This window comes from Rana temporaria, chromosome 5 (assembly GCF_905171775.1).
Source record: "Rana temporaria chromosome 5, aRanTem1.1, whole genome shotgun sequence".
Classification (NCBI taxonomy): domain Eukaryota; kingdom Metazoa; phylum Chordata; class Amphibia; order Anura; family Ranidae; genus Rana; species Rana temporaria.
The window spans coordinates 53,532,480-53,544,919 of NC_053493.1; the positions used below are offsets into that span (position 1 = coordinate 53,532,480).

At 44.8% G+C, this 12,440-nt stretch overlaps 1 protein-coding gene across 4 annotated transcripts in view; it reads right to left on the reverse strand.

Annotated features, from left to right (window-relative positions):
* Positions 1 to 441: 441 nt before the first annotated feature.
* Positions 442 to 12,440, reverse strand: part of MPP7 (membrane palmitoylated protein 7) — a 537,461-nt gene continuing 525,462 nt past the window's right edge. For all 4 annotated transcript variants that reach the window (XM_040352591.1, XM_040352588.1, XM_040352590.1 and 1 more), the window contains one exon: positions 442 to 1,109. In XM_040352591.1, the coding sequence (XP_040208525.1) occupies positions 930 to 1,109 (180 nt within the window). In that variant the 3' untranslated portion in view covers positions 442 to 929. The remainder of the gene's footprint in view (positions 1,110 to 12,440) is intronic.

Consider the following 12,440-nt stretch of genomic DNA (forward strand, 5'->3'; position numbering starts at 1 on the left):
TCCTAAAAATGTGTATGTATATTTTTTGTGAAAAAAACATACTTTTATATAATATTTCTACAGCCTTATATGTTTACGGTTTAATAATAAATATCAAATATGTTTATTAACCCACACTGGCTCTAAAGGAACCTCTAATAAACATATGAACAACACAAGGTTTGCCGTGGTTATAGTACGCTTCTTTGGACTTCTGATGGAGTGGAGCACCCACATAAATTTTTCAACTCTGAACCAAAAACGAGGCAGTGGCTTAGAAAAAAGCTGGGCAGCTAGCATTTTATGAAGATCAGCAAAGGCAGCCCCCCCCCCACACACACACTTTAAAGCAGGCTTTCTCAACCAGGGTTTCTTCAGAGTTTTCAAGGGGCTCTTTGAGCAATGAGCTATGTCTGCCTCTCACATAAACCATTGACACCAATTGATCTTTTTAGCTATCTGTAAGAAGGGGATTCTTCCCAATGACCACAAATGTAAGGAGCATTCTTCTCACTGACCAGAACGCTAATGTATCATGAGCCGTAGATATAGAAATATTAGCAGAGGTTCCCTGAGACCAAAAAGTTATTTAAAGGGTTCCTCCATATTAAGGTTAAGGTTAAGAAAGGCTGTTTGTAAAGGTTTACTTTAAGTGAGATACACAGTAGTTTCTTCAGTCAGACACTTCATAGAAGAAGTCCACTGTACCAACAAAACACACATACTGTACCAAATCTACTTCCTGTATGACTTGCTCTGTACATACTCTTTACATACAAAATGTCTCATCTGTGAAAAGATTTCGGCCATCTCTGAGGGAAAACATAAGCAAACCAGGACTTAAAATTAATTCAGCCAGAGTGGATGAGGAATCCCACTGCGACGCGCTTGTCGTTTGTACAGATTTTTAAAAAAATAACATAAAATAAAAACTCTTGGTGCTGCAGAGTTCAGGAATGGAGCCAGCTTACAGGGGCCCAGAAGCTCTCTCTCTCCAGCCTGTCCAGAGTGGATTTGAGTTCATTGTGTGCTGTAGTGAGGTCATCGTTTATTATAATTTTGTCAAAGTAGTGGCCATATTGGGTTTCCATGAGCTGTGCTGATCTTATCATTTCTTCAAAGTCTTCATCCTGCAATGACAAGAGTGAGCAAATGTTCGTAAACAGCGAGGGTAACCATTGTAACAATTCATATAAACATACTAAAAAAGAAAATTTTGGTACAATGATTTTTATTGAAATTCAGAGAGAGAATCGATGCAAAATTCCCATGCAGGGGAGTTGAACATTAGACACAATGCAGGATTTCATACAAGAAAATGTACCATAGAGTGTAAACTATGAACTAACAATGACCCTCCGACCGAGGCCAGGGGTCAACACTGTATGCCCGAGTCTTTAGACTCAGAGGCTAAGGTGGGTAAAGGGAGCGGGCCAGAGAAAGGGTGGGAAAAGAAGAAAAAAAAAGGCATAGATGAGGAGCAAAAGAGGGGGAGGGAAGTTCCCCCAGGCTGGAATAGGGGTAGGGTAATTTGAGAGGCCTAGGCTCGAAGCGTGTAAGCCCACCACAGGCCCACACTTTGAGAAATTTAGCATGGGTGTCATGAAGGATACTTGTCATCTTTTCATAAACCATAAGGGTTGTAAGGGTGCTCTTTAACTCTGAAAATTATACAGTTGGCTTTTTCCAGGCCCTAGCTATTGCATGTTTAGCTGCGATGAATAGGTAAGTGGCTAATTTCTGCTGGTAAGAGAAAAGGGCCGGGATCAGACAATGAAGCAATGAGATTTTGGTGTCCTTGCAGAAAGATATGTGGAAGAGGGTGAACGGGAGTCCGAAGACCCTTGACCAAAATACCACAAGGCGGGGGCAGGACCACCAAATGTGAATTTCACTTTCACTTCACTATGCTGACTAAAAGGGTAATTTTTAACCCCTTCCCGACCAGCCGCTGTAGTTTACTGTGGCAGGTTGGCTCCCCTGGGCGAAACGACGTTACCTTACATCGGTTCACCGTTTGACCACTAGGGGGTACGCACACCCATGGCTCACCGCCGATGCGAGACAGAGACAGAGCGAGAACCGGGATTCTGTGTGTGTAAACACACAGATTCCGTTTTTTCCAGGGGAGAGGAGACAGATCGTGTGTTCATACTAAGTATGAACACCGATCTCTCCCTTGTCCTAGTCAGTCCCATCCCCCCTACAGTTATAACACACACTAGGGAACACAGTTAACCCATTGATCGTCCCTGCCAGTGACGTTTATACAGAAATCAGTGCATTTTTTTACCACTGATCGCTGTATAATTGTCACTGGTCCCAAAAATGTGTCAAAAGTGTCCCGATCTGTCCATCGCAGTCCTGATAAAAATTGCTGATCACCGCCATTACTAGTAAAAAAATAATAATAAAAATGCCATGAATCTATCCCCTATTTTATAGAGGCTATAACTTTTGCGCAAACCGATCAATATAGGCTTATTGCTTATTGCCTATATTGCGCTTATAAGCGTATATTGATTGGTATGCACAAAAGTTATTGCGTCTACAAAATAGAGAATTATTTTTGGCATTTTTATAATTTTTTTTTACTAGTACTGCCGATTTTTAGCAACATTTTGGCGGACAGATCGGACACTTCTGACACCATTGACATTTTTACAGCGATCAGAGATAAATATAGCCTCTGATTACTGTATAAATGTCACTGGCAGGAACGGAGTCAACACTAGGGGGCGATCAAGGGAGTAGGTTACCTAGGGAGTGTTCCTAACTGTGGGGTGATGGGACTGCCTGGGGGAGGAGACCGATTGCTGTTCCTAAACAGTAGAAAACAGCAGTTCTGTCTCTCCTCCCCTGAGAGAACGGAGATCTGTCTATTTATATTGACAGATTTCCGTTAAATCTCTGTCGGAAGCAACCGCGCGAATCGGCTCTGGCTTCACATGCACCCCCTAAAGCTCCTAAAGCGGCCGACTTACAGTTATGGCGATTTACCCAGGGGAGCCAACCTGTCGCAGTATAACTGCGGTGGATGGTCCTTAAGTGGTTAATGTTTGAAGCATCCTTAATAACACAAAGACATAACAAATTATCTGATTGATTCAGATCCATTCGGTTTTATTTTTGCGCGCGTAGTGTGAATATTCTAATAAATTATAGGCATTGGAATTTCCTTTCAAATTTGGCTGTTAGTGAACGAAACGAATACGAATTTATCTGAAGTTACGAATTATCTGAAATAACAAATGCCGCATGTAAACGAATGGAACGGAACAAATTAATAATAATAAGTAATAATAATAATATGTGTCCTTTATGTCACTGGGTTATTTTGCTAACCCAGGCTAGCGAGTCCACATGTTTGGCATTGCCCTGTGTTTACTAACAGCACAAACTAATAAAAGGATGATTCGCATGGACACTACGGTCAGAGAGCGAGGAGACGCTGCACAGGAAATGACTACACATGAGGAATTCTACTCAAGCAAGTTGGCAGTTATGCTGTTCAGACTTTTATTAGCCGTGTTTACCCAGCAAAGGAAATTAAAAAAGAATCATGTTAAGGAAATACAATGGTTTTAGGTACAAACTGTGGTCTAATGGCAAAGCAAGATATTGTCCTAAAATGAGAAGCTGTCACAGTTAGTAAATGTAAAATAATGTAACCAATTGGCACTCAACTAAAAAAGTTATAATCTGCAGTCCATGACCTGACACCCTGGAAACTGTCTCTAGACAGAAACCCTTCTACTATGTTATATAGAGAAGTTCTGAACTGCTAACATAAAGCAGAATTGGGTATACTGCAGCACTCTCAGAACTTAAAGCGGAGTTCCACCCAAAAGTGGAACTTCTGCTTTAAGCACTCCTTGCCCACCTTACTTGCCACATTTGGCATGTAATTTTTTTTTTTTGGGTAGCGGGGAGTGGGGGCTCCTTCCACCTATGGGCCGCCTAGGCGACTCCTCCTCTCCACCTAGGCGGCCCCTCCCTCTAGGCAATCTCCTGGGACACGTGACAGGTCCCAGAAGATCGTCCTGTCCAGTCCGACTCGCGCATGCACAGTGTGTGCCCGGCCGTGAAGCCGAAAGCTGTCATGGCCGGGTGCCCAGAGTGGCAATGGAGGCGTCGGCGGAGAGGAGGGGCGGTCCAGGCGGCCACATTTTAAAGGAGAATTGTGAAAAAAATTGGTTAAACCCACACGTACCACTACTATTCCTTTATATTGGCTTTTAGAATTTACAAATGCAGCAATTTACAAATTGGATGAAAGGTTTAGCACTGGGAAACACTTTTTGATAGATAAATAGTGCATTTTATATACAACTATATAGTAGATCAGACCAAAATCAGGGACAATTGAGGAGGAAAGAGGGACTTTGTTCCGAATGAGGGACAGTCCCTCGAAATCAGGGACAGTTGGGAGCTATGCATTATGACTGGCTGCCTCACTGGCCGAAAGAATAGGGTTATATTTACTAGCATCCTTATGCTGTCACTTGTGGTGGGAGGGGGTACTAAAACTGTTGCACACAGGATCTGGTGCAGCTGTGCATAGTAACCATTCAGCTTCTAGGTTTAAGCCCAGGTTCACACTGGGTACGATTTGATTCGATTTGAGATGCGATTTCACATGTGAAATCGCATCTCAAATCGGCGGCATTTGCCTGCAATGACACCGTCCTAATCGGTGTGACGCAGCATCTGCACCGATTTCAAAAAGTAGTTCCTGTACTACTTTTTTCGATTTCGGGCCACGATTTATATTGACATCTGCACAGATGTCTCTTAAATCGCGGCCAAAATCAGGACTGCCAGCGGGAGTGAAATCGTGCGAGTTCAGCTGGACTCGCACGGCTTCACTCCCGCAGCCCAGTGTGAACCAGGGCTCATTGTCAAAAGTCTAATTGAACAAGCTGAAGCTAGAAGCTGACTGGTTACTATGCACAGCTGCACCAGATTCTGTGTGCACCAGTTTTAGTAAATCTCCCCCTTATAGTCATGTTATGTAATAGTGCAGCCATTCCTCTTGGAGACTGCTATTTGTGCTGTATTTTCTCCCTGTCAAATGAAAAGTCAAAGTCAAAAATAAAAAGTGATGATAGGGTGCAAGTTATGATTCATTCAAATGGCCGTTGGAGACTAGTTCTCTTGAATTTTAAAGCGGTAGTAAAAGTTTGCTTTTTAATTTAATTACAGCAAATATCTCCTAAACGTGCACTATTAGGTACGATTAACACTCATGTGTTTTTTGATGCATTTTGCAGAAAATCATGGAATTTTTTACCATGGGTTCCTATGGAACATGTTCACATCAATGCATTTTTGTGCTTTTTCCCTGCAAAATGCAGTATTTTGCATGTGATAGAATTCAATGGACCCGCATCCAAAACTCAAGTACCCCGTTTTTACCGTGATTTGCATTTTTGAATTTCTTTTTTTACACTGTATCTAGCTGGTTGCTAAGGAGGGGGCCGGGAAGTCGGCCGCCGCATCCTTAACAACCGATGAGTCATCAGCTGTCAGCCGGCTTCCAGCTGAATGTAAAAAAAAAATGGCGGCTAAAATGAAAAATTGGGGAAAAAAACAGCTCCTGTGACCGATCGTGGAAAACCGGCGGCGATCGGGTCCGCGGGTGCGGTCACAGGGCTTCGGACCGGGTCGCGTGCGCATACCTGTACGTGCCTGTGCTCAGCCGTGCCATTCTGCTGACGTATATCAGCGTTAGGTGGTCCTTAAGTGGTTAAGGAGATATTTACTTTAGTAGCAGCCGATGATGTTAGAGTGCCAATGGTTCCATCCATTCAGAGCTCGGTGGTGTGGCCATAACTCCCGTGCACAAACGCGGAAGTGACATCATTCCGGCTTGGCCATTCAAATGACTGGAACCTGTGAAGTTGTGAAGATGGAAGCCATGGCAGCAGTGATAGCGTATCACTGTGGAGGTTGGTTTTAAGGTAGGGGCCATTTCTTTTTCTTTTTTTGCAGTTTCTTACTGCTTTAAGTGAGCTCAAAAAGCAAATGGCCGCCTTTTGTGTTGCTTTGACACAAACCCTTGCAATTTTTGTTTACTGCAATGCTAGAGAAACAGTTTAAGTGCCATAAAAGTGGTCAGCAGTTTTTTTATTTTATTACCCAGTTTTCTTTAACTGGTTAAGGACCAGCTTCTGTACATATACGTCAGCAGAATGGCACCGACAGGCAAATCGATGTATATTTACGTGAGTTTGAATTAGAATTTTTCAAAATTGTCGCTCTATTTTTGCTTATAGTGCAAAAATTTAAATACCACCAAAAGAAAGCTCTAGTTGTGGGAAAAAAAAGGACGTCAATTGTCAGTTAAAGTGACGCAGTGCCAAATCGCAAAAAGTGCTCTGGTCTTTGGCCAGCCAAATGGTCTGGGGCTGAAATGGTTAATGTCAAAACAGGGTTCAACTTTATTTATTGAAAGGGAAACGTAATAAAACTTCCCTGATAATGCAACATTTCAAAAGCTTTTTGGCCAGACATGAAGTTTAGCTGGCAGCCATAGAATTTAGTTGCCAAAAGTCCTCGATTTACATTGTCGGTCCAGGTTTTTCATAGCTGCCCCTTTAAACGTCCTTGGTTCCTGAGTACTCAACAAATGTACCATAAAACTGTTTTGTCACTGTTCTTGAAAATGAACATGTACTTCCAACCTCTGTAATGCCAGTTTCTGAGTAAACTGAGCACACTTTTGAAATGATTGCTTTATTTAATCCCTTTATTGCCAGACCTGAAAATGTTTAAGATAATAAAGTTTTATGAAAAAATAACACATTTTGCTCTAGCTAATAAGTGCAGTAAAATTCAGTTGCCGCTTTTATCTTAATAGGCAGCATTCTGATAAATGTTGGTTTTTGTGCTGTATAAGAAGGAAATAAAACCTGTTTAATGCTACAGAGGTTAATCTTAGTGGCATGAAACTGAATACCCATGCTTTAAACCTTAACCCCGATGATTTCTATATTGAATGGGTTGGAAAGTTCAACTGTAGCTTGATCTAAGTAAGGATAAACTTTCCTTGGCTTGGTATAAAGAAAGAAAAAGATTTCTGGACCATTAACATTTCGATAGAAGGGCCTGTGTGATGGACGCTGACTTTTGTGTTTAAAAAAATAGCGACAAAGGCAGCCGCTCTGGTCTGCTTGTTTGAAACTATCAAAAAAGGAATAAGAGCTTATATACAAAGAAAATACAAAAAGTCTCTGGTACACTTTCAAACAAGAAGGCAAAAAAAATAAAACTAATAATTTACGCAGTGCTTTACATATTGTACATTTACATCAGTCCCTTTCTCTCAAGGAGCTTACAATCAATGGTCCCTATCTTACATACATACATACATACATACCATCAGGGTTGGTGCAAGGATTTTTGACACCCTATGCAAAAATCTAATTTTGCCGCCCCCTGGCTCCACCCCCTTTTCCCTGCCCTTGTATACTCCCACCTTTTTAACGAAGCGCCCATCAAATGTAGCTTCACAAGCGCTCATCGAATGCAGCCTCACAAGCGCCCATCAATGCAGCCTACCAGCACCCATCAAATGTAGCCTCACCAGCGCCCATCAAATGCACCCTCACTAGCGCCCATCAAATGCACCCTCACTAGCGCCCATCAATCCAGCTTCACCAGCGCCCATCAAATGCAGCCTCACCAGCGCCCATCAATTGCAGCCTCACCAGCGCCCATCAAATGCAGCCTCACCAGCGCCCATCAAATGCAGCCTCACCAGCGCCTATCAAATGCAGCCTCACCAGCGCCCATCAAATGCAGCCTCACCAGCGCCCATCAAATGCAGCCTCACCAGCGCCCATCAAATGCAGCCTCACCATGAGTGTTTGCTTGCTTCCATTCATTCGGTTGTCGGGACACAGACACAGTTCTCCGCCACCACTGTGCCTCTGACACTATGTGCGAATAGAGCGGTTGCTGCCTGCTGATGCCAAGACTTAGTTGCTTGCTGCAGAGAGAAGAGAGTAGGAACACCAGTGGCGGGGCGCCTTAGGCAGCAGGGCGGTTGCCTAGTTTGCCTAATGGTAGCACCAGCCCTGCATACCATTAGCATTGAAAAAAAGAGAAAAAATCCCAAATTTTGGGTTGTTTCCAGACAAATATTAGAGAAGAAATCTTCCAATGGGGATATTTTGATGGCCAGGGTGTCCCCAAAAGATTTCCTTAATCTGCAGGGATTTCCTCTCACTTCCAGATTTGGCTTTGGAACAGGAAGTGAAGGTAAATCTCCCTAATGGGGCAAAGATGGCAAAAATAAACAAACAGAGGTCATGACCCTCCCTAAAAAGTTTTGTCTATACCGCTTCTTTAACTCTAATTATTCCCAACTATGGGACATACACCAATCAGCCATGCTTTTATGATCACCCACCTAATATTGGGTAGTCCCCATTTTGCCACTAAAACAGATCTGAACGTTTGAGTCATGGATTCCCACTAGACCTCTGAAGGTATGCTGTGGTATCTGGCACCAAGCTGTCAGTAGCAGATCCTTTAAGTCCTATAAGTTGCGAGGTGGGGCCTCCATGGATCGGACATGTTTTTCCAGCACGCCCCAAAGACGCTCGATAGGACTGAGATCTGGAGAATTTAGAGGCCAACACCTCAAACTCATTGTTGTGTTCCTCAAACCATTCTTGAACCATTTTTGCAGTGTGGCAGGGCGCGTTGTCCTGCTGAAAGAGGCCATTGCCCTCAGGGAATACTGTTTCCATGAAGGGATGTACTTGGTCAGCAACAATGTTTAGGTAGGTTTTACATGTCAAGTAACATCCACATAAATGACAGGACCCAAGGCTTCCCAGCAGAACATTGCCCAAAACATCAAACTGCCTTTGCCGATTTTCCTTCTTCCCATAGTGCATCCTGGTGCAATTTCTTCACAAGGTAGGCAAAGCACACCCCCTCGGCCATGCATAAGAAAATGTGATTCATCAGACCAGGCCACCGTCTTCCATTTTTCCATGATCCATTTCTGATGTCCCCATTGTAGGCACTTTTGGCTATGGACACGGGTCAGCTTGGGCACCCTGGCCGTTCTGTGGCTACGCAGCCCCATAAACAACAAACTGCAATGCCTATTTTTTCTGCTTTCAACACATCAACTTCAGGCATAACATATTTACTTGCTGCCTAATATATCCCACCAACTTTCAGATGCCATTGTAATTGATAATTGATGTTATTCACCTTACCTGTCAGTAGTGAAAATTATAGCCGATTGGTATATGTAACGGCTACCCGGGCTAGTGAGAGGGTATCAGCCATTGGAGAAGTCCTTTTCCCTGGCAAGCTGCGCTATGCAGGTACCGCCGGTATATCCCATCGAACGCCCTTTCAAGAAACTAGACGGGCTACGTTTGCAGAGTCAAGCAGGACTGATTTTTAACGGTTCACTCTGAGATTTTATACAGTATTCAAGGCACATGAACAATCAAACTGTCCCCACCCACACATCACACCGTGGGGAAGCTTCAATCACCTTCTTTGAGCTAATTATAAACATTTCTTCATTACCAGAACTCAAACACAATGACATCTCCTTGAATCAATCAGTCTCTAGACGTTCCGGCACCGAGATCTACTTAACATGACCTGGCCGGGCACATTCCTTTCTCAATAGAATTCAATTAACCTTTAGAACAATATACACTCACAGATCATCACGTTAGCATACACCTGGCAGGAGGCTGTTACTACACAAAGGAGAGTCCATTAGCTATGCAAAGGGAATATTAGCATTCAGCAGTGGAAAAAGTCACTCTACAATTAACCCTTTGAGCTCAGAATAGTTCATAGGTCCGTTACACTACTCCTTTTTGTGGAACACTCCGGCAGACCCGGATTGATCCTTTTCGGGTCAACTTGGGGATGTCCGGTCTGCTGTTAAGGTAAAAGTTCCGTTTGCCTGGACAGTCCGTTGGCCTTCCCATTGGCTTACCAGGTCGGTAGCTGATGGTGACGGTGAATAATAGCATTCAGTTCTGGAACAGTCACTTGCTTTGCTCTCTCAATGGCTCCCAAAACCTGTTGCTGATGCTCTTGGGACAGATACGGCACCACCTGGATGCAAATCCCATTTAATCTTTTGACAATTTCCGCCTGTTTGTGCATTTCAATGTTCAAGCCACGGGACATCTCATAATACATGACATAGTGTCGTTGCATCTCTGATTTCTCACTGGCCAACTTGTCACATTCCTATTTTAGACTGTGATATTGTGCCGGATCTACAGTACATGTCGGGGAAGGTAGTCTTTTAACAGGGTCTCAGCAGCAAGCGGGTTGATTCCAGCAATGCGGGTGGTCCCGGGACAAGCAGCAGCAGGTGTAGGTAAATAAGCTGAAGTCAGAGGGCCAATGTCGTTGCCCAGCACCACCTCGGCAGGTAGGTTGTCCATGATACCAACTGTGGTCTTTCCTGACCCGGCTCCCCAGTCTAAGTGCACCCGGGCGGTGGGTACGCGAAATACAGCACCCCCTGCGACCCGGACGGCAACTGTGCGAGTGGACACGTTCTCTGGCTTTACCAGATGTTTTTGAATCAGAGTGATAGTAGTCCCGGAATCTCTTAGGCCTTGTGCTACTTGTCCATTCACCCGTACCTCCTGACGGTGATGCTGGCGGTTATCCGGAGAGGCAGCTTGTATTGGGTCTGCCTCATACCAAATTCCCAGACATTCCTCAGGGCCCCCCTCGGTCTCCAGGCAGTGGGCCGCAGAGGGACGTGATGGAGTGACCTCTGTGTTGGGTGTAGTGCGTCTCCAGTTGTTATCTGTAGCTCTCAAAGGGCAATAACGAGCAATATGTCCCGTGTCGCTGCAGTGATGGCACGTCACCCTAGGCGAATCCCGGGGGTAGTTGTTAGGCCCCTGAGGACGTGGTGGTACTGGAGCCCGAAACTCTGGGCGTGGGGTGACGGTTGGAGTACGCGGTTCTACCTTATGAGCCAGCCGTGTAGTACCCTGGCTTACTTTCCTTGTCTCCGCGTACTCATCTGCTAGCCGAGCCGCCTCGTTTAAGTTAGCGGGACGGCGATCTCGTACCCAGTCTTGTATGTCTGCGGCCAGGTCTTGGAAGAAATGTTCCATTAGGAATAGCTGCAATACTTCCTCCCCGGTGTTGGCCTTGCACCCTTGGACCCAAAGGGATGCCACCCTTTGTAACTGGTTGGCCCATTCCATGTGGGAGTCCACAGCCTTCTTCTTGGACTCCCGGAAGCGCCGGCGGTAGGCTTCTGGCGTTACGGCATATCGGGTTAGCAGCGCCTTTTTAACTTGCTGATATTGTAAAATATCCTCTGGAGCGAGAGCCCGAAAGGCTTCATTGGCTTTGCCCGACAATTTCCCCGACAAAATAGTGACCCATTGGTCTGGTGGTACCTGGTGTAGTGAGCACTGCCTCTCAAAATCCGCCAAATATCCATCGATTTACTCCTCACTTTCTACAAAAGCTTTAAATGCAGTGAACGGTATTTTATTTCCTGTAGCCGCGGGTGGGGTGGTAGGAACTGCATGTGTAATGGGCTGTCTCGCTCTTACCAGTTCCAGTTCTTGTCCCCTCTTCGTTTGTATCTCCTCCCTTGCTTCCCGGAACAGCTGGTTGATTAGTTCCACGGACGTTTCTGGATACAAGGATAATCTCCGCTGTACAATCCCAGTAATTACATCTTCCTCGCTGACCGGTGCAAGGGGCTCCGTTCCTTCCATGGATCCATCCATTTCGTCCAGCTCCAGCAGGTCAGCTATCAGCTCCCTCCGTGGTCTGTTACTGGCGCTCCTACCACGACTCTCCAATAGATCTTTTAGTGTGGGTCTTTTCAGCCTGGCGTACTGCGACTCCATTCAGAACTTGCTCTTTGGATAAAAGGACCATCCCGCTGCTGCCAACCAATGTAACGGCTACCCGGGCTAGTGAGAGGGTATCAGCCGTTGGAGAAGTCCTTTTCCCTGGCAAGCTGCGCTATGCAGGTACCGCCGGTATATCCCATCGAACGCCCTTTCAAGAAACGAGACGGGCTACGTTTGCAGAGTCAAGCAGGACTGATTTTTAATGGTTCACTCTGAGATTTTATACAGTATTCAAGGCACATGAACAATCAAACTATCCCCACCCACACATCACACCGTGGGGAAGCTTCAATCACCTTCTTTGAGCTAATTATAAACATTTCTTCATTACCAGAACTCAAACACAATGACATCTCCTTGAATCAATCAGTCTCTAGACGTTCCGGCACCGAGATCTACTTAACATGACCTGGCCGGGCACATTCCTTTCTCAATAGAATTCAATTAACCTTTAGAACAATATACACTCACAGATCATCACGTTAGCATACACCTGGCAGGAGGCTGTTACTACACAAAGGAGAGTCCATTAGCTATGCAAAGGTAATATTAGCATTCAGCAGTGGA